Below are 24,625 nucleotides of genomic sequence, written 5' to 3' on the forward strand. Positions count from 1 at the left end.
CATCAGATCACAAATTCCCAGGCCCTCATCCAGGGCTGATCAGCATTCCTGAGGGTAGGGCCTGGAAAATACGAAATTCAAATTCCTGAGAAGCCGCATCTGGCACACTACGCCCCACCTCTCAATCTGGGGCTACGGTCACTCTCAGGAAGAAATCATCACCCTTTATTTCCTTCCATCAGGAAACGAGCTGTCCAGGATGTAGCTTGAAGCCCCAGAAGGTAAACATGGAGGTAAAAATTGCAACCCTCTCAATGCCCAGTGCGTGGCCTGGCACACAGCTAAGGTTTTCAAGGCCCACCAAGTGCCCTGGAAAGCTTCCCGGCCTGGGGGTTAGGAGGTTTGGAGCTCAGTTTCAGCTTTAACCAGAATTCGGCGCATGACCTTAGACAAGTCTGGTGAACTCTGAGGGCTGGGGTAGAGCTCAGAAGCCGTGGGCTCCTCAGGGTGGGGGCTGCTCGGAGAATATGGGTCCTCAGGCTGGGGATCTTCATCAGATTCGGCACCCTCGCCAGGCCCAAGCCCGGCTAGCCTTTTGCTGGCCTCCCATAGCCGGTGAGCTGCCCGGTCGTCTCTTGCAGCTGGGGGCACCTCCTCCACATGGCAGTTGGCAAAGTATCTCCCACTGAGGGGCTCAATGCCCTCCTGCAGAGCGCAGTACAGGGGGGTCTGGGCACCCCCTCGTGGTGCCCGCAGCACCAGCCAAGCCACTGGGCGCAAAAGTGGGCGGAGCCATCCAGGAACGTGGCGCAGGAACAGCTCCGAGTTCACTGGCCCTGTGGACAGGAAGAAAGGAAGGAAGGAGCAGGGAGGACAGTGGGTGAGGGCCCAGGGTAAAAGCAGCAAGAATAGGGCTACAAGGGAGTGGGGAACAGAGTCCAGTTCCAGGGAAACCAAGGTAGTATTTACCAGGTAGTATTTAGGGCCCCGACAAGGTGACCTCACTCGTTTCTAACAGGAAGCTCCTCTTCTCCATCCAAACTCCTTATATATCCTCATCTTCCAGATTTTGCTCATGCTGTGTCCCCAGCCTGGAACAATTCTGTCTCTCTCCACCTTTTCTACTAGCTCATCTTTTTTCCTATTCCTTTGTTTAATCAGCAAACATTTATTAACACCTGTAGTAGACCAGACACTGTTTCAGACGTTAGAGGCATGGAGTGTAATAATGGTTATCTATAATTATTATTGTCACTATTATAGTTACTAATGAGCCTTAGGCAATGATTATCTAATATGCAGTATGGTAATACGGGTGGGGCAAATCTTGTTATCCTGGAACCTGTTCCCTAAAGGCAGGGATGGGTCTTAGTCATCAGTAAAATCACTCAGACTGTTAAGACAAAATGCTTCCAGTGGACCCGCAGACCCCGGATGACCCAGCCCATCTCTATTCCTCATCTCTTGCCACTCTCTCCGCTCTCACTCTGTTCCAACCATACCAGGCTCCCTGTTCTTTCTCAAGCACACCAGGCACTTCTGCCTCAGGGCCCTTGCACTCGCTATTTACTCTGTTCTTTAACTCTTCTCCTCAGAAAACCTCATGCCTCATTCTCTCATCTCCTTCAGGCCTCTACTCAAATGTTACCTTTTCAGATACATCTTCCTTGACTGCCATAGATAAAAATAGCACTCCCTGACATTTCTTTTTCTTGTGCCAACCCTGTCATTTCTTAGTCCCCTTACCCTGTTTTATCTTGCCCCGTAGCACTTTATCACCACCTGTCACCGTATATATTTATTTATTAGCTGTCTCCCCCTTCTCTAAAGTAGAATGTAAACTCTACAAGGATAAGGTCTTTGTTTTGTTCACTGCTACATCCCCTGCATTGAGATTAATGCCTGGAACATAGTAGGTACTCAGTAAATGCTCCCGGAATGAATAATTATTAGCTAACATCATCATTATCATCATGTTATAGTCAGTTCAGTCATGTGGATGGCTCCTTGGGGTGAGAACCTAGGCCTTATTCATTGCCATACCCTACCTAGCAGTCGGCATCCCAGTTTGTGGTGTGAGAGGAAAAACCCAGACAAGGAGAGCCTAGCTTCAAGATCAGCAAGGAACAGTTCTCTCCTTGGACCAGACTTCCTTCCTACCCTGAGATTCTGTGGCTCAGTGAGAGGTTGGGGGAGCATGGGATGGGGGCGAGGATGGGAGAGGGGGAATCAAAACACAGCAGAGCAGCCAGAGAGCCAAGTCTCACCTGGGTGGGCTGCATAGCAGGTGATGCCAGTGCCCTCAAGCTGAGTGGTGAGCTCCCTGGCAAACAATACATTGGCCAGCTTGCTGTCGGCATATGCCCGCAGCTCCTGCCGCCAGCCCACCACTGGGCCGTCCAGGCGTGTGAAGTCGAGGCGGCCTCGACGGTGGGCGGCTGAGGATACCACCACCACGCGGCTGGGGGCGCATGTCTTCAGCCGGGGCAGCAGCAGGTGTGTCAGCAGGAAGGGGCCGATGTGGTTCACTCGCAACAGCAGGTTAAAGGACTCCCGGGTTCGGCCACAGGAACTGATCCCTGGGGCGGGGGCTAGGTGTGAGCAACTGCTCCAGAGGGATTCCTGGAGGCCTCGGTGTCCCCCATGTGAGATGGTGGTAGGGGGCATCCTTCCCACATGTCCCCTGGCAAAGCCTGGCTGGAGGGGTCGGCTGCCCCCTGGCCACCCGCCGCCCCCCTGCAGGGCCTGCTGCCCCTCACCGGCATTGTGGATGAGGATGTCCAGCCGTGGCTCAGAGCTCAGGAAGGCAGTGGCAAAGGCCCTCACGGAGGCCAGACTGGCCAAGTCCAAGGCCATGAAGATGACCTCATTGTTCCCACTCTCCTGTGGAGTGGCAAGGGCTGGGCTGTCATATGCACCCTTCTCTTCTTCCCCCTCCCCAGGCACCAAATTCTGAGAGTTCAACTCCTACTATTACTAAGATCTGCCCCCTAGGCGTTAGAATGTAGTGGATAAGTGTGTGAACACTGGATGCAAACCTTGACTTTGCCTATTACTAGAGTGAGACCTTGGGCAAGATGCTTAATCTTTCTGAGCCTTAGTTCTCTGTAAAGTGGGAATAATAATAATAGTACCTGTCTCAGAGCTATTGTGAGGATTAAATGAGTTAATATATGTAAAATCTTTAGAACAGTGCCTGGCACGCACTCGTGCATAGGCACTTGCTATTATTATTATTATTATTATTATCATCATACCCTCTGCCCATTATTGTTTACCCTAAACTCTACAACAGACTTCTCACTGGTGTCCTCCAACCCACTCTTACCCCCTCCAAACCAGACGCCACACGGCCACCAAGGGGTTCATTCCAAAAGGCTATTCTGACAGTCCAGACCCTGTGGAAGACCCTTCACTGGATCTCCACTGCCCATTCTATAAAGTCTGATCTCAGTAGGGTCTGTAAGGGCCCTCAGAACCTGGCCCTGGCTCAGAGTGTTCAGCCCCTTCATTTTGCCTCTTTTCCTCATACTGTGTTCCAGCCTCATTAAACCTTTTAATCGGTTTCTTAAATCAGACCAATTAATTTGCCTCAGGGCCTTTGTGTATGCTGTTCCCTCTGCTTTTCCCTTTCCGACTCTTTCATTAATGTAACTTCTACCGGTCCTTAAATGTCTTAGAATAGCAATTAATTCCTTCAGGTCTGGTGCCCTTTTTTTTCTTTTTTTTTTCTTCTGGTGCCCTTTTGCTGTGTGACCAGAAGACCTGTGCACCCCCTCTTCTGCACCTGGCGAACCGAGCCGCACTCTCCTTTCAGGGGCTGCGTTTCCTCCAAACCCGCCCCGAGCTGCTCTGCTCACCCCTGTGTCCCAGGTGTGACTGTCCTCTGTTCACGGTCCCGCCGGGCCCCGCCCGCCCTCACCTGGCGGAGGTCGAAGGCGGCCGCCTCCCCGCGCTCCCGGCTCCGGCAGGCTAGAACCACGCGCGCTCCCCGGCGCGCCAGCTCCAGCGCCGTCATCTTCCCGATGCCGCTGTTGGCGCCTGCGGAGGGCGGGCGGGAACCGAACTGAGTCCGCGGGCCACCGCCCCCTCCGTCCCGGCCTCCCCGCCCCCTGCCCGCCAGCCGGCACTCACCCGTAACCACGGCCGTGCGGCCCCGCAGGCTGGCGATGCCGCGGCACGGCGGCGCCTTCACCAGGTTGTAATAGACTAGCACGTAGGCGCCCAGCAGCAACCCCACGCTCAGCAGCAGCGCCTCCATGCCGGCCGCGCCTCCGGGCTCCCGCTCAGGCCTCCAGCCGCCCTGGATCGCCGCCTGGAGGCTGCGGGATCGCCCCGCACGGGCCTGGAAGGGCGACAGACGCTCTTCGGCCTCGCGAAGGCGAAGGCGGAGGCGGAGGCTGAGGTGGACGGGGCGGGAGGCAGGGCAGGGGGTGTGTGTGCGTGCGTGTGCGCGTGGGCCCTGGGAGCGCCCCCTAGGCGTGCGTCTGCGTCCTCTGGATGTGTGCTGGTGCGAAAACCTAGGTGCATGTGTGCGCTTGGGCCCTGGGAGCGCCCTCTACATATGTACATGAATCCCTAGGGAGGGCGTGAATGACTTTTTGGTGTGTAATGTGCCCATGGATCTTGGGATCGCCCTTTAGGTTGTGTGCGTGCCTCTGGATCCTGTGTGTGTGTGCCCATGCGAGCACCTTGTAGGTGTGTGAATCTGTGGGCCTCGAGACCCTCCAGGTGTGTGCATGCATCTGTAGTCTGTCAGTGGGTGCTTGAGTGACCGTCTTCGTATGTACCTGTACTTTGTTCTGGGCTCTGGAGCAGGAGGGGCTAAGCAGATAGATGTGAGAGCCCTCTGGGTGTCAGTAAATAGCAATCCTGCCCATCTGGAGAGGAGTGGGTACATGAATGCTGCTGTGTCTGAGAGCGAGTCCAGTCCTGGATGCTCTGCTCTCAGTAAACACAAGCCCGTCAATTCCTAATCCTCATATTCAGCCCTCAGCTTCTGGGATTCTTCCCAAAGAGGCCAGAGGTGGCACAGTGTGTTCAGGGTGGCACCATCAGTTAAGGGCTGTCAGGAGTCGCTCATTCATTAGCTGTCTATCTCCCTGCCTCCCCCACCCCTCCATTTCTGAAGGGAAGCAGGAAGAGAGTGTAAAATGTGTTATCTGACCTTCAAGAGGCAATTTGTCTCTGAAATTCTCACAGGTGGTAGAAATAGGTAAAGAAGCACCATCACTGAATGGAAGTGATTATGATGGCAAAGTGGGTGGGGACAGCTAGGGAGGCATGGGTAAGGGTATTCCTGGCCAGGTGACTTGCCAGGAGAAAGGAGAAAAAAATCTAGTACAATTTAGCACCCATTGTTTGGCACTTATGGCATGCCCGGCAGTGCAGTTAGCCTTGGAAATACCGAGCAGAATAATGTTTTTGTCCTTAAGGAGTTCAAGAGGCCCATTAGGGTAGGGGTAGGAGAGTGGCGGAGACAAAGCTAGACAAGTAGGTGGAAGCCAGGGCCAGACCTCACATTCCATGGGGAAGTTTCCTATTTAGCTGCACTGTGGATTCAGTGTTCAAGTGTTGACACTGTGGGATGAGGCGAGGGATGGAATATTAATGAAATTAATGGATGCACTCTCCACCCCTGCCAAGGCAAAATCCTGATATGCGAACAGGTACCACCCACTCTAACAGTGCTGGCATACACACAGATGTGTTCTTTAAGGAGTAGGAGATGGTCTTCAGGAAAAACTTCTCAGATAAAGTTTCTTAGGTAAGTGTACGAGGAGGAAGAAATAGTTTGGTTTAAAAAGAGGGTGCTTGGGGGCCTTAGAATTAAGGTAATGGGTAGAATCATCTTCTGATGAGGAACTACAGTTGTAAAGTTGTGATCGCTAGTCACGTTACTTGTGGCACGGCTGAGTCTAGAGATTGGATTTCTCCTTTCTCACGTTCTTCAGACATTCGAATCAAAATTCCGCACTAGATTCTAAGCTCCAAGAGGCAGGGGCCACATCTGCCCTGGTGATTGCTCACAGCAAGTGACCTAGACCAAGACCAAGGCCTGGCAAAGGCCGGAACTGGAGGAACTCGAGTGATACTTGAATATATTAATGAATTCCTCCATGCCCAGCTAAGGGCTCCAGGCGGAAAAAAACAAAACCAGGTGTTATGACTTCCCCCAGAATAGGTGGATAAAATATGATAGCAAACAACTGGAACCAAAGGCAGCCCCAACTCGTTGGGTTAAAGCTTCTAGACCAGAATGCAGAGGTCTCATGCCATCTTCTATTTTAATGTCTTGCTTTTGGAGCCAGGAGGAGCAGCGATCTGCACACTCTTGGATTCTTGCAGAATCTGATCGTGTCAAATGATCAAGCCCTCTGAACTCCCTCAAGTCACCCACAAAGCCACAGAACAGCCCCCCTTCACAGCTGCACCCGTCCCCTCCCATTTCTCCCTCCCACCTTAGGTGCACTTTTCTCCAGCGCCTCTCCTCTCCTGACTTTCCTTGGAGACTAAGCATCTGGGAGTGAGGCTTGTTCAATGAGGCTGTGGGACCAGGGCCTCAGGGAGGGTCCCCTCTAAGGGTGATGACAGGTAGGACAGACAGGCAGAAAACATAATTTGAAGTATTTTTGTTTTTTTATATACAGAATACAGGAAAGTTTCTGTAAAGTCTAAAACATTACAATTACTATGTACATCGGTACTAGTTGTCGGGGTGGAAGGAAGAGGAGAGAAGTGGCAGGAGAACAAAAAAAGGAGACAGAACAGGTTTACGACAAAAACGCTTTTGCTACAATAGACAATTTGAAGAAAACGCTCTACCACATGTAGTACTGTACAGTTTTAAAAAACATTGAAAAAATGTCATCACTAGATGTATTTACACAAAATCCAAATACACTTTTCCTTATTTGAAATAAAATAGATGGACAGCCAGAAAAAGAATTCATTTCTCATTTGTCCATAATACACAGTAGCTACCTGTAGTGCAACCGCTGCAGAAAGGGAAAATAACCTGGAGGGTGGGAACCATGGAAGGAGGGTGGGTAGCGATCTTTATATTAAATAAAACAATGATATTGTATAGATTTTGCTGTATGAAAACTGTATTTTTTTCTTTTAATATAAAACTATTGTCACTGCCACAAAATAGAACAAGTTTCTGATTATTTTACAACGGCGGGCGAGGGGGAGGGAGCAGGAGGTGGGTGGGGAACGGTTTTGTGTCGGAGGAGGTGTCCAGACCACTGGCCTTCCCCTCCCTGCCCACGCTGTTCCTCAGCTCGGTCTGCCGCTTTCCCATGAAATGTTGAGTACAAATATATGTGCAAATGCCCCCTAGAACTTGAGAAAAGAAAAAGGATTTTTAAAAAAGTCAAAAGGTTTTCTTCATTTCATGCAAAGATTGTAGTTGAAGGGTTTCTGGTGGAGTATAGAAAAAACCCCGGGCTTGGTTTGTGTACATTTTTGCATTGCAGGAGTCTTGGGTTGGGTGGAAGGGCGGGTGACGGGTGGCCGCCAGTCCTAGGGAACGGAGTTGGAGCGCAGCACAGGGCCCTGGTGGGGCTTGAGAGAGAGCTTCTCGGCCAAGACCCCATCCTGTAGCAGGCCGGCATCGCCTTTGGGCTGTTTGGTCGCAAACTCAGTGATGCTGAAGACAAACTGCAGGCACCCCAGCTTGATGTAGCTGCCGTGGTGCAGTAAGGCCGTGCCCTCCCAGCCGGCCCCACTGCCCCCAATCAAGCTCGAGCTGCTGGCTTTGCAGTTGCAGGGTCTCCGCTGCGGCCCCTGGGCCTGGGAGCTCATCATGGCTGCCTCCTCACTTGGCTCTTCATCCTGTTTCTGGTGCCGGCGGCGCCCTGGGAAGAAGGGGGAAGGTCACAGGAGAGGAACAGTGAGCAGCCAACCCACCGGGGCTGTCTGCCAGGGTTGGGCCCCTGTACCTCCCCCCTCTAAATGCTGCATGACTCGGGGTGAGGGGCACTCAGAAAGGACTGGTGGAGTCTGAAGTTCCCAGGTAGGTGTGTACACACGTGGGGCTGCACAGCACATGCTTCTCTGTGGCCTTTCCTGGGCCCACGAGCACGGAGAACCTGGCCAACGGGACCAGGAAGGCCAGAGACAGCAGGTCATGGCAGCAAGCCAGAGCCACCCTGACTGAGGCATTAGAGAATGTGTCCAAACATGGCAGGTTCTGTGGCCACAGGCCTCTGCTCCAACTTACTGATGACACTCTGCACTTTGGCAACAATACTGCTTGGGGGGGTTGGCGGGGTCTTCTCAGAGAAGTCACATGAATACAGCACGTTGTCCACCGTCGTCCCGTGCTCACTGTAGTTTAACAGCTCATAATGTTTGGTATTCTGAGGAGGAGGGGGGAAGATAAGATGTGTGGTCTGCTGCGTGGGGCCTGGGGCTAAGGGGAGAGAATACACATGGAGAAGGCTGTGCTGCTCTACCTGGGGAGCTCCCTCTTTCTTCCCCAGTCATGCCCCCCTTCCCTGTCCCTTTCGAATGGGGCACAAGACTCACCTCTTCAAGGAAGTTTCCTTCCTAACCCGCCCCCCGCCCGCGCAATAGTCTGCCTCCTTAGCACGGGCTCCTGGTGAAATGATATTCACCGGCACGTGACGATGATGATGAAACTCACAGGGACACGCCCAGAGGGCTTGGTTCCTCCTATGATGGCCCCCTCCCCTGCTTTAGGGTGCTCCGCCCCGCGCTGGGCCTGCTGACCAACCTCAGGAGAAATGGGAGCCCTGCTCCTGGGGAGCGGGTAGCCGGGTAGGATGCCCCTTCACACCAAGACTCTTCTCCAGGGATGAGGGGGAGGGAAGAAAAGGAGAGGACCCCCAATCCCCTTCCCCTCACCCCAGGGCACTGAACAAACCCCAGCGCCTGGGACAGGGCTCAGGTTGGAAGACCTCTCTCCCACCGCGTCCCCACCCTCACCTCATCGTAGAAGATGCAGGCGTGTTTCCCAGACACGTAGTTACAGTGACCATAGTTTGTAAGGCACACGTCCATGTCAGCTCCTGTGAGGTGGCAGGACGCGAGGAAAAGGAAGGCAGAGAACAGACTGTCAGGGGTATGTGTGGGGGAGGTGAGGGGCCAGGGAACTTCCGGGCGGGAGCTCAAGGGGTAGGTAGCTCAGGGCCCTCTCCTTGTATTTTTGAACAAAAACTGATGTCTTTTCTAATCCCCTGTTAAAGAACAGCTGTCCCCACCAGCTCATCTGCTTTAGAACATGTGCTGTTGCCCAGAGGAGAGCAGTGAGCTACTGAAGAGGATGGGGTATTTCTAGGAGAGCACAAGATGGGGTGCAGGGCCCATAAACCGTATCATCTGAAAGGGAAAGTTCTAGGCTAAGGGCTCATCTGTCCCTCTGCACAAGATGTAGGGCTAACTAAGTAAGTGTTAGATATGTGTGAGCCCCATCACTTTTTCAAAGATCTCCAGGGACAAAGCATCTGCCCTCTCCTCAGGTATTTCCTGCAGTGTTTAAAATGCCTCACTGGGTGGCAGTCAGAGCTGACGTTCAGCCCTCCTGATGCCACACTGGGCACAAGGCAAAAGGGCCTTTAGCAGGGAAGACAAGCAGTTGATGGTCTCCTTTCTTAGTCCCTCTTGTCCAGACGTCTGCTGGGTTAAACCCGTCAGCCCTGGAGAGGGCTTCCCTCCCTTTCTAGCCTCTGTGGGTAAGAGTATCAATCTTTAGGGCCGAACAGATTCAGCACCTCTCCCAGCTGGCTTACCTGTCCCGATGTAGAGGGTTCGATAGCACATGTTCACAGCTCCTCCCAACCCTAAGAGAGGGTAGAACACAGCTCGGGCCTGTACTTCCCTTCTCGGCACTACAAGGCAAACACAGGGACGTGACCATTCAGAAACAGAACCTGGGGCCCAAACATAAATCAACAGAACCTGGACCTTTGGTGATGGCCTGAAGAAAATAATCCCACTGGATGAGTCATCTTTCCAAACTCACATCTGACACTAGGCTGCTTCAGGGTGAGGCTTCCTCTCCCCACTTACAGCATTTCCCACATGGGTAATAAGAAGGACCATCTTTGAAGATGACCATATAACTCAAGGATGATAGTACTTGAAGCACCTGGGCTGCTTGTTGGTTTATCAGGGATATACCAACCGATACTATAGGGAGGCTGTGCAAAGAAACCCAGAAGGCAGAGACCAATGCTTCTCTAATTTTGAATATGAATCACCTAGGGTTCTTGTTAAAATGCAGATTCTGATTCCATAGGTCTGAGGTGGGGCCTGAGCTCTGCATTTCTAACAAGCTCTCAGGTGATGCTGATGCTACTGGTTTGGGGACCACCTTCTAAGCAGCATGGCTTTTAATGGCTAATGCTCAAAGGGCTATCCTAAGCAGAGTTAACCTTCTGGAAAACTCTTCTAACTCAAATATTTGAGAGCGATTGAGCAGAAAGCACACCACAAATACCCAAAGGCGCTCATAGCTGCTTTCTGTGCCTCAAAGAGGACGCGTATGAAAGAGTTACAGCAGACTTTCCCGAGTCTGTTCTGAAAGCTGTGGTTGCCATCTTGTTTCTGCTTTCTGAGAAAAGAAACCACGGTGTTTTATTAAGCCCAGTAAAGGCATACATGGAGGACTGAGATACTGAAAGCTGAGGTTCTCCATGGAGAGGAGACGGCTGTTCACACACACAGAGGGTAGATCTAACGGTGTGGTGTGGTGGCAGATATGGGCATGCGTACCTTCTGTGTGGTGCCCTCCAGAAGCCAGCGGATGTGCCCCGACACTGCCCGGTGAAGCTTGGACCCGGGAGGGGAAAAGCTGATGTATTCTCTGCAAGGCCAGAAACTTGACCAGCTTCTCGTCCAGCATATTTATCTCGATTTCTATTAACCAAAGAGAAAGATTAAAAAGCTGCTGAGGAGGAAATGGAATGCAGAAGTAGGTGAGCATCACAGAGCAACTATTTCAGCATTCCTAAAATCCAGCCAAGTGATTTTCTTAAAACAACACAAAGTACAAAGTGGTACAAGGATCTGGAGCTGAGCACCTCACTAGCCATTTGCAGCGAGGGACAGACGCCAACGCAGCCTGTGCAGATGCCTCCTGCAGTGGGGTAGCTTAATGTTAGGTACAGCTGTCCTAGAAAGTGGAGCGAGACAAACCACTTGCCTGCCTGTGGGCGAGGGCCCAGATGTCTGACACTGAGGCTTGGATTTTCCACCCACCCTGTTCACAGAGATCAAGACCTGCCCCAGTTCTCCCTGACTCTGGGGATTTTTCACAGATGAGATCCCTCCTTTGGGAGCAAGGCTCCTCCTGGTTTTATTCTTCAAGTCCAGATGATCTGCCTAAAGTGATTTTCTTCTCTTCTCACTGGTTCAGCTTGGCTTTGCTCTCCCTTCGAAACAGGAGAAGGGGCTTTCTTTCCTACCCCACTCCCCGACCCACCTCCCAGCCCTCTGAGATCAGGCATCCCTTCTGTCCCCTTTTCAATGAGCTGAATGCTGCACAGGGGCAGCACCTTCACCACAGTCGCTGGTGGCAGAGCAGTTCACTCACTCACCTCCATTGACATCCATAAATGCTCGAAGTGAGTTGGTGAGGTCCACCATGGCAGTAGAGTTGGCTGGGAAAGAGGGTACGGTTAAAGCGCTTCCTATGGATAACGTGCCGGGGCTGACCTTGCCATCTGGGGACGGAGCAGGAAGACTGTTACTTACGTCGCCTGAGGGAAACCCACCGGTCCAATCCCCCACTGCTGAGACAGGTCTGGATTTCGGACCCAAGGTGATGTTCCCTTCTTGATTCTCACCCCATAGGCTCTGGAACTCCTAGAGCTAAAAACGTGTGGTGAGGAAGGGCAGATGGAACGACAATGCACCCGGGCACGCAGGAGTCTCCAGAGCACCGAGAACAAGTGAAATCTACTGCTCTGGGGAACGTGGTGGGACAGCTTCATTCGCTGGGCCGCGACTACCTCCCTGCTGCCTCTGCTCATTCAAGTAAGTGGTGTCTGCCTCTGCAATCCCTGCGCACTCAAGTTGGACTCACAGGGTGCAAAATCTACCCAGGTTGGTATTAAGAGATAAGCAGAACAGGAAAAGAGCCTGAGAGTAGGGGCCATCCTGGGACCAGGGGCCCCCATGCAGAGAAGTCACAGTCACCTGGTTACCGAGACTCCCAGCTGACTAGGAGGCCAGCTTCAGTTCAGACGGGAGAGACCACAGGGGGTTCCAGCAGCATCTGAAACCTGGTTCAGATGCTGGGGTCAGCAACCTTGAGGTCCTGAATGCTGACTGGGGACAGCTGAAAGAGCAGGTCTACACCAGGCCAAGTATGGATTAAGGGACTGCCTTTTGGAATGTGGCCCGAGGGCAAGCTTTTGGGCCAGACCAACTTCTGCGGGCATCTGCACTCCCTGACATGGAAATTCCTTCAAATGAGCTCTCTCTGAGAATCTGGATCAGGTGTGGATCTAGTTTCTGGTGTGGATCGTGAAACACTGAAGCCATCACCCAGAACCTCAGGCTGACCACAGTGGCTCCAGAGAGCATGCTGCTTTCCTCTAAGGTGAAGGAACAAAACAGGAAGAAGACTAAGCCTGGAAGGTGCGGGAAGGTGGAGTGAGAAGACCCAGGCCACAGTTCGAATCCTGCACTGACTTGGTAGGTTACCTTAAGGAAATCACTTTCAGAGCCTAAGCAGTCCCGCCTACAAAATAGGGACAAGTTAACATGTACTTTCTCTTCTATCACAGAAACAGGGGAGGACAAATAATACGGACATCGAAGTCCTCTGACATATTTACAGGGATACACGTGTTTTTTGAATCTTAAGTCTTATTTGCCAGGAAGAGCATGAAAGGCTGAGCAGCACTCACCTGACGATGGCGCTGGTGAGCAGAATCGTTGGTTGGCTCCTGTGGCCAAGATACCATCTCCTGCTGCTTGGGGGGGAGTGAGCACCCGGGTGGCACTTGGGGCTGAGCCCAGGGGCCTTGACTCTGCCAGCGGAGGTCCTATCTGTGATTGGACAGTCTTTCTTTGCAAAGTGCTGGTGTTCTCGATGCTGGCACAAGAGCTGGGAACGGAAGGGGGTAGGCTTGGGACAGGAACCAAACTCCTCTGGGGGCAAGAGCTGGGGCCAGTGGCATTCTCTGTCTTCACAATGATGCCGACGGTGTGGTTCTGAAGCCCCCCAGCCGCTGGTGGCGTGAGGGGCCGAGGCCAGCCTTGCCGGTGTGAGAGGCCTGGTAGGGGGGTGTTGGCGCCTGGAAGTCGCCGGGGGTCCGTGGAATCAGTGGGGCTGCTGTAGAGGTGTGGGCCATTGGCTTTCACCTCTGTGTTCACTGGCCCGTTGGCAGTCCCACAGGGGGCTTTCTTGGATTTTTCCGCACAAGAACTGCAGCTGATGTCCTCTAGGGTTGGGGGCTGGTGGGGTGGAGAGCAGCTCAGGGAATTCTGGGTGCTAAGCCCTGAGGGGCAGGACAAGGGGTAGTGGGAAGGTGTAGGTGCCTTGTCAGCTGTTTGCAGGGAGTTGGTGATTGAGCTGTCAGTCACAATAACAGGCTTAATATCAGCCTTCTCTGTCTGCTCAGAGTCCCAATGCGAAGGCATCTGCTTAGCAGATAAATGTTTCAATATGCTGCACTGGAGCGCAACAACACTACAGAGCCACTGCAACGGAAGGAGAGGAGAGGAGAGGAGGGTGAGAGGCCTGGGAGGCGCTGGTCCTTCCTGCCACAGCGGCCAGGGCTACAGCAGAGCTGACAAGCACTGTTTCCGAGGTCCCATCGCGAATGCCCAGAGAGGGTGTGCTTGGCTCCTGAGAGGGTTCCATTTCCATTCCCAAGCACGGCTTGCTGGTATACTTGGCAGGCAACACCCTGGTCAGCAGAGCTTGGGATTCCCGTTCTGACTCTGCCCCTAAGGCTCACCTTGTCACCAATATTGAGCAAGCACCCAAGCACCTGCTGTGTGTCCAGCACTGTCACCTAACTTCTCTATAGGTCTACCGATCTGTTTCTACAAGACAGATTTGCCCGTCTCACAGCACACTGGGGGACTGACAGAGAGAAGCAGACCAGGTGACTGTGTAGTTCTCTTACTTGCCTCAGGATGTGAGCCAGAGGTTCTCTCTGGAACATTCAACTCAGGGGGCGGGGTGGTGGTGGGGGGCTCAGGGAGGGGGAGGGTGGGGCTGCAGAAGATGGGGATGAGAATGACTTCCAATTAACAGCTGCGGCGAGGTGGAAGGAAGATTGGACTTGGAATCCCGGCCCTGCCTTCACTCACCTCTTGCTGCTCTGCCTGGGTGGCTAAGTGCTCAGAGTTCAAAAGGTGCGTCTGTGATTCCTCAGGGATCCCATTGCAGATCAGCTCCCCATCCCGAATGGCCGCGGGTGCAATGAGAGGGGGTGGAAACTGGTACTGAGATTTGATAGCATCGGGAACCTGTTCAGGATAGATAGATAGAAGGAGGAAGGAGAGGGTGATAGTGCCAACAGGCCCAGTGGATTCTGCCCTGGCCGTGCTCTTCTGTTTGTGGTGCCGATGCCCAAGGGGAAATCATCCACTAGGGTGTCCACCAAGGACAAGGAGGCCCAGTGGGCTGCTACTGTTCTATACCTCCATCTCTTTGACTCTGACACACACACACACACACAGACACACATACACACACACTAGCCTGAGAAGGCACAGAACTGGAAAAAGCAGCCATGTCTCCCACTTTTCTTCACCAAGGTCCAAGGGCTGCAGAAACTAGGCCTTCTGGCATGCTGCCTTCTGCTTTGGCCTAAAAAGTATAGGATGGCCACTGGACAGGACTTCAAATTGGTACTCTAGGCTCTTATTGATCAGTATCAAATTTGAGAGATGAGTGAGCAGTATCTGAGAGATAAAAAGTTAAATAAGGTCACATTCACAGCGGAAATGCTCAGCGTGAGGCCTATCTCGTGATAAGCATTCAATCAATGTCAGTTTTCTTCATCCATTCATTCATGACTCACAAAACAATTGAAGACCTTTTTGTTGCAGAAAGACAGAAGACACACTCTGAAACACACCACGTATGAATGAAAGAGCCATACAAGCAAAGAGTCATTCATACATTCAATCAACATTTATTGAGCGCCTCCTGAGTCTGGGCACTACGCCAAGTCCTAGAGATCCAGAGATGAACAAAACTTAAGCCTTGCCCCCAAGGAGCTCACAGTCTAGTGGGGAGATAAGCACAGGAACATTACAATACAATGTAAATGGGTCCTAGAAGACAGGCATGTCTAAGGAGCTATAAAAAACACAGAGAGTGCTTATTTCTGTCTGGGGGGGCAGGAGCTTGGGATTAGGGAAGATTTCATAGGAAGGCAGTATTTGAGCTGAGACTTGGAAGTTGAGGACAAACTTCCAGGCAGACAAAGGGGAACTAAAAGTAGGGGAGGTGGACTTGGAAAACATGTGAGAACCAACAGATTTGGTGACCAAGTCCTTACAGAGGATAAGGGAAGAAGAGCTGAACTTTGGTTTGAGGGACTGTGTAGAGATCACTGTCATTGACTGAAACAGGAGATACAAGAGGAAGAGCAGATTTGGAGGCAGAAGACTTTTGGTCTTGGGCAGGCTGAGACTGAGGTGTCTGTGGGATGGGCAGGCAGATATGAATCTAGATATGATGAGAAAGGCAAGGAACATGAAATTGAGAGTCATCCCCACTAACAGTGGTGGCTGGTGCTGTGGGCTTGTCTGAGGTCATCCAGGAATCAGAAGTGGAGGAATGGGGCAGTAGGCTAGCCTAAGGTTGGCCCTCGGGAAGAGTGAAGGGGTAGGGGGAAGAGAAACCCATAACAAAGATAAGATATGAAGGTCTCAGTTGATTTTGCCTGCACTGCTATACATCAAGGATGAAGGCCAATGTTCCAGAACAGAGCTGGAGCAGTTCCCTGCCACTGTCCTCTGGTACTACAGTCCTCATTTCACTCTCAAACTGTCTAAGAACAAAATGCTTTTCAGGTAACTCATACCCTTCGATTTTCCTCGAGAATAAGGAAACATTTAAAAAGGGGGGGGGGCATCATAAAACAACAGGATTTTATCAGGGCCTCCTGGCCTGTTCACTTCAGCAGCCAGGCTTTCTTCCAAATGCACATGGTGAATCACACAGCTGAGATTACTCTTAGCTCTAGATGTTTAACTAAGGTATGAGGCACGTCACCTCCAATATACCCTACCCTCAACTGCAAACACCTTAATTTAACTTTGGAAAACTGGTGTTTGTACTGACGCATAAATATTTACACAGTTAAGAGTCTGTTATACAATTTTCAACAGTTAACATCTTGCTAGCGCTGACACCCAAGGGAAGTGTGATGAGTGATTTTAAAGTGTGGCTGCCACCAAGTGGCCATATTTGAGAATTGCTGTTTTCCGTTGGTGCATGGGACTGTCTGCAGGATTATTTCAAAAGAGAAAAATCAAGTTTACTTTCAGGTATATAGTGTTGCGCTCTCTAGGTTAAATGAATGAGACCGAACGGTTTATGAGAGCCTCAATACTACCAAACGCTTTTCAATGAAGGAGATACTCCCGTCCATCTCTGTGGACACTTTAGCAGCTGTCAAATGCATACAAATGTCAAGTTGTACCAGTGTCACAATTTTTTGAGTATTGGTTGATATATTAACAGCAGCCCAGAAAAATGGATAGTTCCTCACCTTCCATAAGGCCTTCTGCTTAGTCACCCCCACGTTCCCCTCACCCGACAGCTGTGGGAAAGGGGCCATCTAACAGAAACAGATGTAATGAGTGCCAGGCAAGGGGCAGTAAAAGCAGAGCACACCTAAGTTTGGTGGGAGGGGCTAAAAGGGCTTATCCTTAGGAGAACTAGAAACCTGGCCGAGTCTGAAGGCCCACTTGCGGGTTTCCTGACCACCAACCCCAAGTATTAAAATGATGGTCACATTCATTACTTGCTAAGACACCACAGACAGACCTCAGGGGCTTCAGTCTTCCCATCTGTAAAACTGGGACCATGATCCTCTGTCTACCCCAGGAAGGCAATCGGAGACCACATCCTGCCTGCACCAGGTTGTGACTCACCTTCAAGCTTCTTCTTTTGACCGACTGGAGCACGCGGCGGTTAGGAGGGTGCTTCTTGTGGATTCGGTTCAGGAAGTCCACTTTGACAACGTGCTGCGAAATGGTGTCCTGGAAACGGTCAAACACCTGGCACCGATTGCTCAGCGTCATGTTCTTCTGGTTCAGCTAGGGACAGAGCAGACACACTCCTGCAGTGAAGTTCAGAACGCATCCCCCTCCCAATTAACTCTATGCTCTACTTTTAAAAAAGAGGAAGCCCTGGGCCAAATGGGCTCCTTCTGTCAGGTGCTGGTATGTCAACTCTCCCGTCAGAGGGCCAGGGAATATGGATGAGACATTCTCCCTTAACCCTGCCCAGTCCAGCCTAGTTCCTACTCCCTGGGGAGGCTTGAGGGGTACAAGAATAGGGAATTAGCCAAGAAGTGCCCTTCCAAATTCAGCCTCCGACAGTCGACTATCCAGCGTATAGGGTTCAGAGGAGATGCAGGCCTTGGCCCTAGAGCGCTCCAGACTCCCTTCCTAGCAAGGGATTTTCTCCCACCAGAAGCAAGACTGTTTCCTGTATGGGAGCTTGGCTGACAGGTGAGATCAGCACCAAAATACTGTGTCTCCTGCCCTATTCCTCCACCACGGTACTAGGGAACATTAGTGAACCCATCTGGATACCAGAGCCTTGCTCTACAGCAGGCAGAAAACCTTGGACTGCTCTCAGAGGCCATAAGGAGGGAAGAAAAGTTTGTGCAGCTGCATAGAGAAGGCATAAAGAAACGATGCCTCTTTTCCTCTTCTACATCTGGTCCCCTACACATTAATTAAAAGAAACGGGGACTTCCTTGGTGGTCCAGTGGTTAAGAACCCGCCTTCCAATGTAGGGGACGCGGGTTCCATCCCTGGTGGGGGAACTAAGATCCCACATGCCGCGGGGCAACTAAGCCTGCGCGCTCTAGAGCCAGCCTGCCACAGCTAAGACCCGATGCAGCCAAATAAATAAATGTTAAAAAAAAAAAAAAAAAGATCTATGTGGCAGCTTCCTACCTAGTACATTAGGAAAAACCCCTAAGTGGCTAATAAAAAGTCACCCAATTAGTAATTTCTCATCTGCTGGAAAGCTGCTCTTACAGATTCATATTTGGGTTGACTGCTCATGGTTGGGTTTTTCTGGTTCAGCAAGACGCAAAACAAGACCACTGAGCCTCGCAGAGAGGCTTCCTCCTATGTAAACTTTTCTGAGTGGCATTAGTCAAATGAAGAGGGCCAAACAAACCTTTTCTCCCTATGTGCAAGTCTATAACTGAAGTTCCTCTTGGTGCAAAGCGGACAGCACACTGTCATGCTGAAGGCAAGCAGTCATTCCATGGTTATCATCATCTGATGGACAATGTCTTAAGCAATTACCCTTTTAATTTGGAAAGGCTGCTCTTATAAGGGAGCTGCTCCGCCTCAGGCCCTCTCCCATTCAACCTTCTGAGTGACCGTGCCTATCAGGAAATGTCCTAAACCTCTTTTGGAGATAGCAAATTACAGTTCTATTCTAGCCCCGGGAAGCAGTCTGGAAAATGTAACCAAACCTCCTGGGAGATAAGATAATAGCACCCTCATACCATTCATTCATTCATTCAACAACTTACTTACTGAACACCTATTATGTGTCCTGACAAGGTCTTTGTAAAGAAGGAAGAGAAGGGCAAGAGCCTCATGTGGTGCGTAGGACACATAAGGTGTTCAGTAAGCGGCTGACTGTCTGGAATACCGTTATCTGTGTCAATTCCTCAGTTCTCCAAAGTTACTGGGCAGTTAACTGCCAGTGTTACGAGAATAAATATTTTAAAATTTTCCTAGTTTGTTCCCTCTAAGAACAAGAAGCAAGAAGATTTGGAAGAGCATTTATCTGCATAAGGTTGGGTGTAATGCACTCCCCCTTTTAGGGCTGTAAAACCAACTGCTTAATTCATTACAGAGGAAATTATTCACGAACAACCAAGCGCTAGTGGGTTAAGTCTGTCGGTGCGACTGAAACAAGGCATTGCGGGAAAAGGCTAGATGCACAGCTGAGGCATGTCAAAGTAATCAGAACTGAGTAGGATGGTTTGCAGAAACCAGTGTCTGAGAGATTAAAGTGAACTCTGGTACAAAGCTGACTATACTATGCTTCCCACTGAATCAGTCCATGCCCCAGCTGTGCCCACAGAGGACTGAAGGACACTGCTGTGCTTACCACCACATGTTCGATGTGATTCGGACACATCCATCTGCCCAGGGGCATGGCAGTGAGCGGTGGCTCGAGGCAGTCCATGTGGAACAGGAGGGGGCAATAGTCACACTGGATAAGAGGGGCCACGCGACAACTCCTGCAAAAAAGAGATATAGGCCATTTCTATGGCAAGGTGGGAGAATTCAAACAAACTCTGCACTGTGGAACAGCTTCCCTTCCTTAATCCTAACAATGTTCTCCCACACCCTCCTCCCCAATAATCCCGTTACATTCACCATTAGGAAGATGGATGAAGTTGGGGGCTACCACCAGGCTCCTCATTATTCTCTCTCCTAAGAGGAATGTAGAGAAGTGAATTTTTTTGGAGTAGAGCTAAAGTGGTTGTCACAGCAGGAATGATCAATGCTTGATACCCACTGGGGGAAGACAGCCAACCCTGCTCTGATCTTTCTACTCCTTAAAAGAAAGCAACTACCTCAGTTTAAAAAAAAAAAAAAAAAAACCACTAGCAACCTTTCCAGAGTCTTATACTACAAAAGGAAAAGACTTCTCTTCCATATGAAGCACTCAGCAAAACTGACAACCAGAGAGTTGTGCTGGAAAAATGATTTTGTAATGTATTCGTGTAAGCATAGATCAAGGGAGGGCATGTAAGCTAATGCCAATCATGATTTGTAACTACGATACTCAGTGAGTCCTTAAGCTATTCTGGAGACACAGTTTGGGCGTGGCTCAGAGTTCTGCTGCTCTACTATCTGGTTCCCTATAGCTTTTGCTGTGGAACATTTCTTTTTGATAGCTATTTTCTCCTGCTATCCTGCCCTTCTAACACATCCAAGCCAACAAGTCCAGCTTCGGTAACTGAAGCAGCTGGTTCCTATCACTGAGGAGATCCTATTTGAAGGGAACCAGCGTCCCAGGGAAGCTACAACTGGGGCAGCCTAGAGGCTTTTGGAAGTCATCCAGTCTGATGCATACCAGCTAGTATGGATATTTGTACTACTTTAAAATTCATCTTTAGTGCTTTAAAAATCATTTGCCTTTTTCCAGGGATGTGTGTCTCTGCTGGCCACAGTTCTTCCTGCTAGCCAGTCTAAATACCTCATGCTTCATTTTAAGTCCAACTCGTCTCGTTCTAGCCTCTATAAACATGGTTTACAGTACTTCTGCACCGTGATTCTTCAAGAATTTTTTGTTACAACATTCAAGGCTCTGGTCAATTAGTCACTCAGTCTCTTTGTACTCATACCATCAGAATATGGGTTATCTATATTTAACACACATGGTTTGGAAAAGACAATAGAAGAGAGAAAAAAACATTTGCTAGATATGAGGAAGAGCCTCTTGCTATGGAAGAAAAATACCTGTTACACGTGAAACAGACTTTGACTGGTAAGGGAACAAGACCATTGTGATCTAACTCATGCTGTGTCTTCTTAACGTTTTTCCCTGTGGTTTCCTCCTTTCTTCTCCTCTTGCTAGAACCTAGAAGAGAAATTGGTGGTGTTGAATTTTTCCTGGATGGAGAGTTCCTAGTTCGGGATATGGAAACAACAGTAAGTCCGAGGAACAGGTCTTAGTAAAAGCATGTGTCATGGCCTGGACATGCATCTCTTTCTGAGGCCCCCTGGGCTGGTTTGAAGGGAGAAAAAGAATGAGAAAGGAGGAAAAGGGAGATATAAGTCAGAACTAAGATTACAAGTCACTTGCTCTATGGCAGAAACACATCTAAATGTTTTGCAGACATGAAGTGGTCAGAAACCTAGGTTAGATACTGGTGACTTAAGAAACAGAAATACCCAGGTCTAATGGTCAATAAAGACTATTCTGTGAAGGTGGCTGAGGAAAAAAATATAATTTTACTGCATTTTTATAGAAAGCAGAAAAGCTTTGAGTCTGTATGCATCCTACTGACCAGCAGGTTTCTTAAGTCTGCCAATTTCTCTTTCTCTGGGAAGAAAATAAGATCTAGACGCTTTGTGGTATCAAGTAGAAGCCATGAGTTGATTAAAAAAAAAAAAAAGGGAATGGAGGGCGATTTATAATATCCATCAAAACTACAAGTGCATAGTTTAAAAACAATATAAATGCATAGTTTTGACCCAGCAATTCTAGTATTAGTAATTTATCCTACTTATCCTACCGATACATTTACATGTATACAATGATGTATTTACAAAATTATTTGTTGAAACAGTATCTGTGGTAACACAAGATTAAGCACAACCAGAATTTCCATTAATAGGAAATTGGTTAAATAAATTATGGTACATCTATATAAAGAAACTCTAGGAGATACATAAGAACCAAACAGTGGTTATCTGTGAGGGGTAGGAATGTAGAAACTAGGCAAATGGCAGACAGGGATGGGTATGAAATTTTTAATTGTAACCCTTTTTATATTTTTTGATTTTTGAACTATGTGTGTGTATTACCTTTTTTGTTTTTTTAAAGTGATACTGGGAAGGGTGGAAAATAGAAAACTGAGCAAGCATTGTAAACCTGCAAAGATCTCGAACCAAGAACAGGAACCTGAGACAGTGGCTACACGGACACCAACTACACCTGTGAGGCTACACCTCACAGGCTGCACAGCCCTTTGGTTGGACAAGAGTCCTTTGGGGAAGCCAGGGTAGGGGAGAGGATATGACAGTCTGGCTAACCTGGTAGTGCAGTGGTACAAGTCAGTTCATTGGGCAACTGAAATTGGGTGGGGTTCCGCTCCATGGCGGCAGCAATCAGCAGCTCAAAGGGGCGCCTTAGCTGGGGCTGCACGTAGTCCGGCTCTGCTGCCACTGGCTCCTCGTCCACGTCGATGATGTCCTCGTCGACATCATTCTGCTCAGAGGTGGGGGTCTCTGTGCTGGCATTGGATGTGGGCGTACCAGGACGGCTGGCTCTCCTTTCCAGGATCCGGGCATGGGCAATGGCCTTGAGTTCAGTTTTGCTAGCTGATCTGTCCAACAAGTCAGTGTCGCTGCTGGGGGATGTAGTCCGTTTGCCAGATTTGTCCACCAGTCCATTGACGTGGCCCAGCTCCTTTTTCTGCTCTCGTTTCTGTGCAAATAAACAGGTGGGCCCATCACACAAAGTGACACAAAATAGAGATGGATGCTACAAAGTCCTGCTAGACCACTAACCAAAATTACGGGAGTCTCTAATATCAGAGACTCATCCACCTGGGTGGGGACTTGGAACAATGGTCTGTTAAAGTTGACAAAACTATAGCTGAACTAAACTAAAGCTGGCAAAACCACTGCAGCAGGGAATCACCAAAAAGTACAAAAGTTAGAAACAATTTTACAAACCACACATCATATGATACACAGTGTCTGTATACGAGGTGGGGGGGGCGGTAAAGGGATAAAACGTTAATTCAGTGAGAATAAACTTAGACTAAGTGAGGACAGTGAGAATAACGTAGAGAATCAAAGAGAGCACTGTTGTTTGCCTCGGAGTGCCCTGAATGGTTTTAAGAACTTTGCTCAAAATACAGAAAAACCTGCAGAAGCAAAGGTAAAAAGTAAAACAGGCAAGCAGAGCTCCCTGTCCAGGGAGGTTGGGTGCTGACTTGCAAGGCAGCCACACCACAAGGTGGAAGGGTGGTGTGTGGAGGGCAGTGATCCAGCAATCATGGCGTCCAAGAACGGCGGCTTTCAATGTCTCAAGTTTAACTAGAACTCTGACAGTGACACTTTTTGAATGGAAAGGTGGGGACATGGAAAAAGATTAAGTGTACAGAGTAGGACTGAATGACTGATAATACATTTTCCTCCAGGGCTCCAAATAGAGTGGTCAAATGAAGGTTTAGCACTGGTCTCCAGTCAGGAGACCTGGGATCTTGTCCCAGTTCTGCCTCTGATTCCCTATGACCTTAGGTGACTCAGGCCGGAGGGCAGGAATTTCTCTATGCGTAAAGTGAGACTAGTAAGACCTTTCTTCTCCTCCTCTCAGGGATACGGTAGAGATAAAGAGCATCACATATATGAAAGGGATGGCTCTGAGTTGGGGGAAGATCTAGCCTCCACTAGGAATAAAACCCGAACATCAGAGGTTGATGAGGCCCACAGGATGTATCATTTGAATCCACTTCACTGTAACTGCAGGAGGCCAGAGGGCTGTAGAGGTGATGGTGCAAAGGGCAGATTTGGCACTGGTAGGCATAGAGGTCCACCTGAGAGCAGGTCAGAGTGGCATTTCAGGAAAAGCACACTCTGTTGAAAAAGGCATACTATAATATAATCCCCAGAAAGTAGCTCTGTTTCCAGAAAATTGATGAAGAAGTAATAGGGCTTTGGAACGAAACAGAATTTGGTTCAAATCTTGGCTGTGTCCATTCCTTTGAGTACTTGGGTAAGTTCTACCAATTGTGAACCTCAGTTTCTTCCTTTTAAAAAGGGAGAGAGAAAAAAAAAAAAAAAAAGGAGAATATACCACCAGTACCCATAGTCGGCTGTATGGGCTAAATGAGATAACACATGTAAAAACCCAGCTATGATGAGCACTAAAACAATGTTAGTTCTTCTTCTTCACCCTCTTTTCCTGGCTTCATCTCTTCCGCCACAGCTGTTCCCAACCCTTTCAAGTCCAGCTTCTTTGAGTGGCAAGTTTCTGAAAGGCCTCCTGGCTGGCAGGTGACTCTAACTGGCCCCACTCTAATCTAGCTGGGGACACACAGGTGGAGATCTTGGGAGGAGGACAAGCTGGAGGACACCCTGGTTTGTGGACTTCAAGAGATATTAAACTACAGCTGTGGTTAGATGGCTGACTTGGCCTTGGCTTGCTTTAATAAGAACCCTATGCACACATTGAAGAATAAAGGTCTGCCTAATTGTTTACCTTCTTCTTAAAGGCTGAAAACTGTTACACACATAAACCACAATCTCTGAATCATCTCATCCTGTTTCTGCAACCAAGGAAGTAATCATTCATTGTGACATCATGTTGAGGGGCCAGGAAGAGGTTGACGTCACAACAAGGGAAAGTTGCTTGGTGTATAATTAGTGTGGGGTGGAGGGTAGGGAGTGGTTTACAATTCACAGACAAATCCGAATCCACAGCCTATAATTTGAGGATTGGGTCTCTCATAATCTGGGTGGAAGCACACCTACTTCCTTTTTTGATAAGGGAGCATTTAGCTTTTATACCCCACAGAAGTTCTCAAAGTAGAAAATTATGTTCTCAAAGCCAGTACTGAATTATCAAAGCTGAGGGAAGGGGAGCTAAAGAAAGGTTAGGCAACCTGGGGTCCAAGTGGGTCCAAGTCCTCTCCACCCCACACACCTGGCCAAGCTTCTGGATACCAGCAACTTATTTGCCTTGGGGTGAAGGGAATCCTTTTTGTATCAAGCTGGAGGAGCGCCTTCCTCTTCA

General features: G+C 49.6%; 3 protein-coding genes across 5 annotated transcripts in view; all 3 read right to left on the reverse strand.

The window, feature by feature from the left end:
* The window catches only part of FAM222B (family with sequence similarity 222 member B), a 141,556-nt gene that overhangs the window by 110,492 nt on the left and 6,439 nt on the right, over positions 1-24,625 (reverse strand). The gene's annotated exons all lie outside the window — the stretch shown is intronic.
* Positions 145-4,369, reverse strand: DHRS13 (dehydrogenase/reductase 13). Its single transcript, XM_004267246.3, has 5 exons — positions 4,075-4,369; positions 3,863-3,981; positions 2,700-2,823; positions 2,208-2,519; positions 145-776 (listed from the first exon to the last, which is right to left on the reverse strand). The coding sequence occupies exons 1-5, from the start codon at positions 4,199-4,201 to the stop codon at positions 334-336; spliced, it is 1,125 nt and encodes a 374-aa protein (XP_004267294.1). The 5' UTR covers positions 4,202-4,369; the 3' UTR covers positions 145-333.
* The window catches only part of PHF12 (PHD finger protein 12), a 40,072-nt gene continuing 22,007 nt past the window's right edge, over positions 6,561-24,625 (reverse strand). Inside the window, exons 4-15 of one of the 3 annotated variants that reach the window (XM_004267118.4) lie at positions 21,916-22,309; positions 20,617-20,737; positions 19,256-19,388; positions 17,041-17,205; positions 14,239-14,397; positions 12,825-13,620; positions 11,508-11,633; positions 10,684-10,827; positions 9,699-9,797; positions 8,896-8,978; positions 8,168-8,306; positions 6,561-7,802 (exon numbers count right to left, since the gene is read on the reverse strand). In XM_004267118.4, the coding sequence (XP_004267166.1) occupies positions 7,468-7,802; positions 8,168-8,306; positions 8,896-8,978; positions 9,699-9,797; positions 10,684-10,827; positions 11,508-11,633; positions 12,825-13,620; positions 14,239-14,397; positions 17,041-17,205; positions 19,256-19,388; positions 20,617-20,737; positions 21,916-22,309 (2,694 nt within the window). In that variant the 3' untranslated portion in view covers positions 6,561-7,467. Of the gene's footprint in view, positions 7,803-8,167; positions 8,360-8,895; positions 8,979-9,698; positions 9,798-10,683; positions 10,828-11,507; positions 11,634-11,756; positions 11,782-12,824; positions 13,621-14,238; positions 14,398-17,040; positions 17,206-19,255; positions 19,389-20,616; positions 20,738-21,915; positions 22,310-24,625 lie in introns of those variants that run through there. The other 2 variants (XR_007473356.1, XR_007473357.1) reach the window with 2 other exon arrangements.

Source organism: Orcinus orca, chromosome 19 (assembly GCF_937001465.1).
Source record: "Orcinus orca chromosome 19, mOrcOrc1.1, whole genome shotgun sequence".
In the NCBI taxonomy this organism is placed as follows: Eukaryota; Metazoa; Chordata; class Mammalia; order Artiodactyla; family Delphinidae; genus Orcinus; species Orcinus orca.

Coding starts and splice junctions, on each gene's coding strand:
- DHRS13 (XM_004267246.3), bottom strand. CDS start 4,201: ATGGAGGCGCTGCTGCTGAGCGTGGGGTTGCTGCTGGGCGCCTACGTG. Junction 2,824..3,862: donor CCGCCTTCGACCTCCGCCAG/GTGAGGGCGGGC, acceptor GCCACTCCACAG/GAGAGTGGGAACAATGAGGT. Junction 2,520..2,699: donor CATCCTCATCCACAATGCCG/GTGAGGGGCAGC, acceptor CCCCCGCCCCAG/GGATCAGTTCCTGTGGCCGA.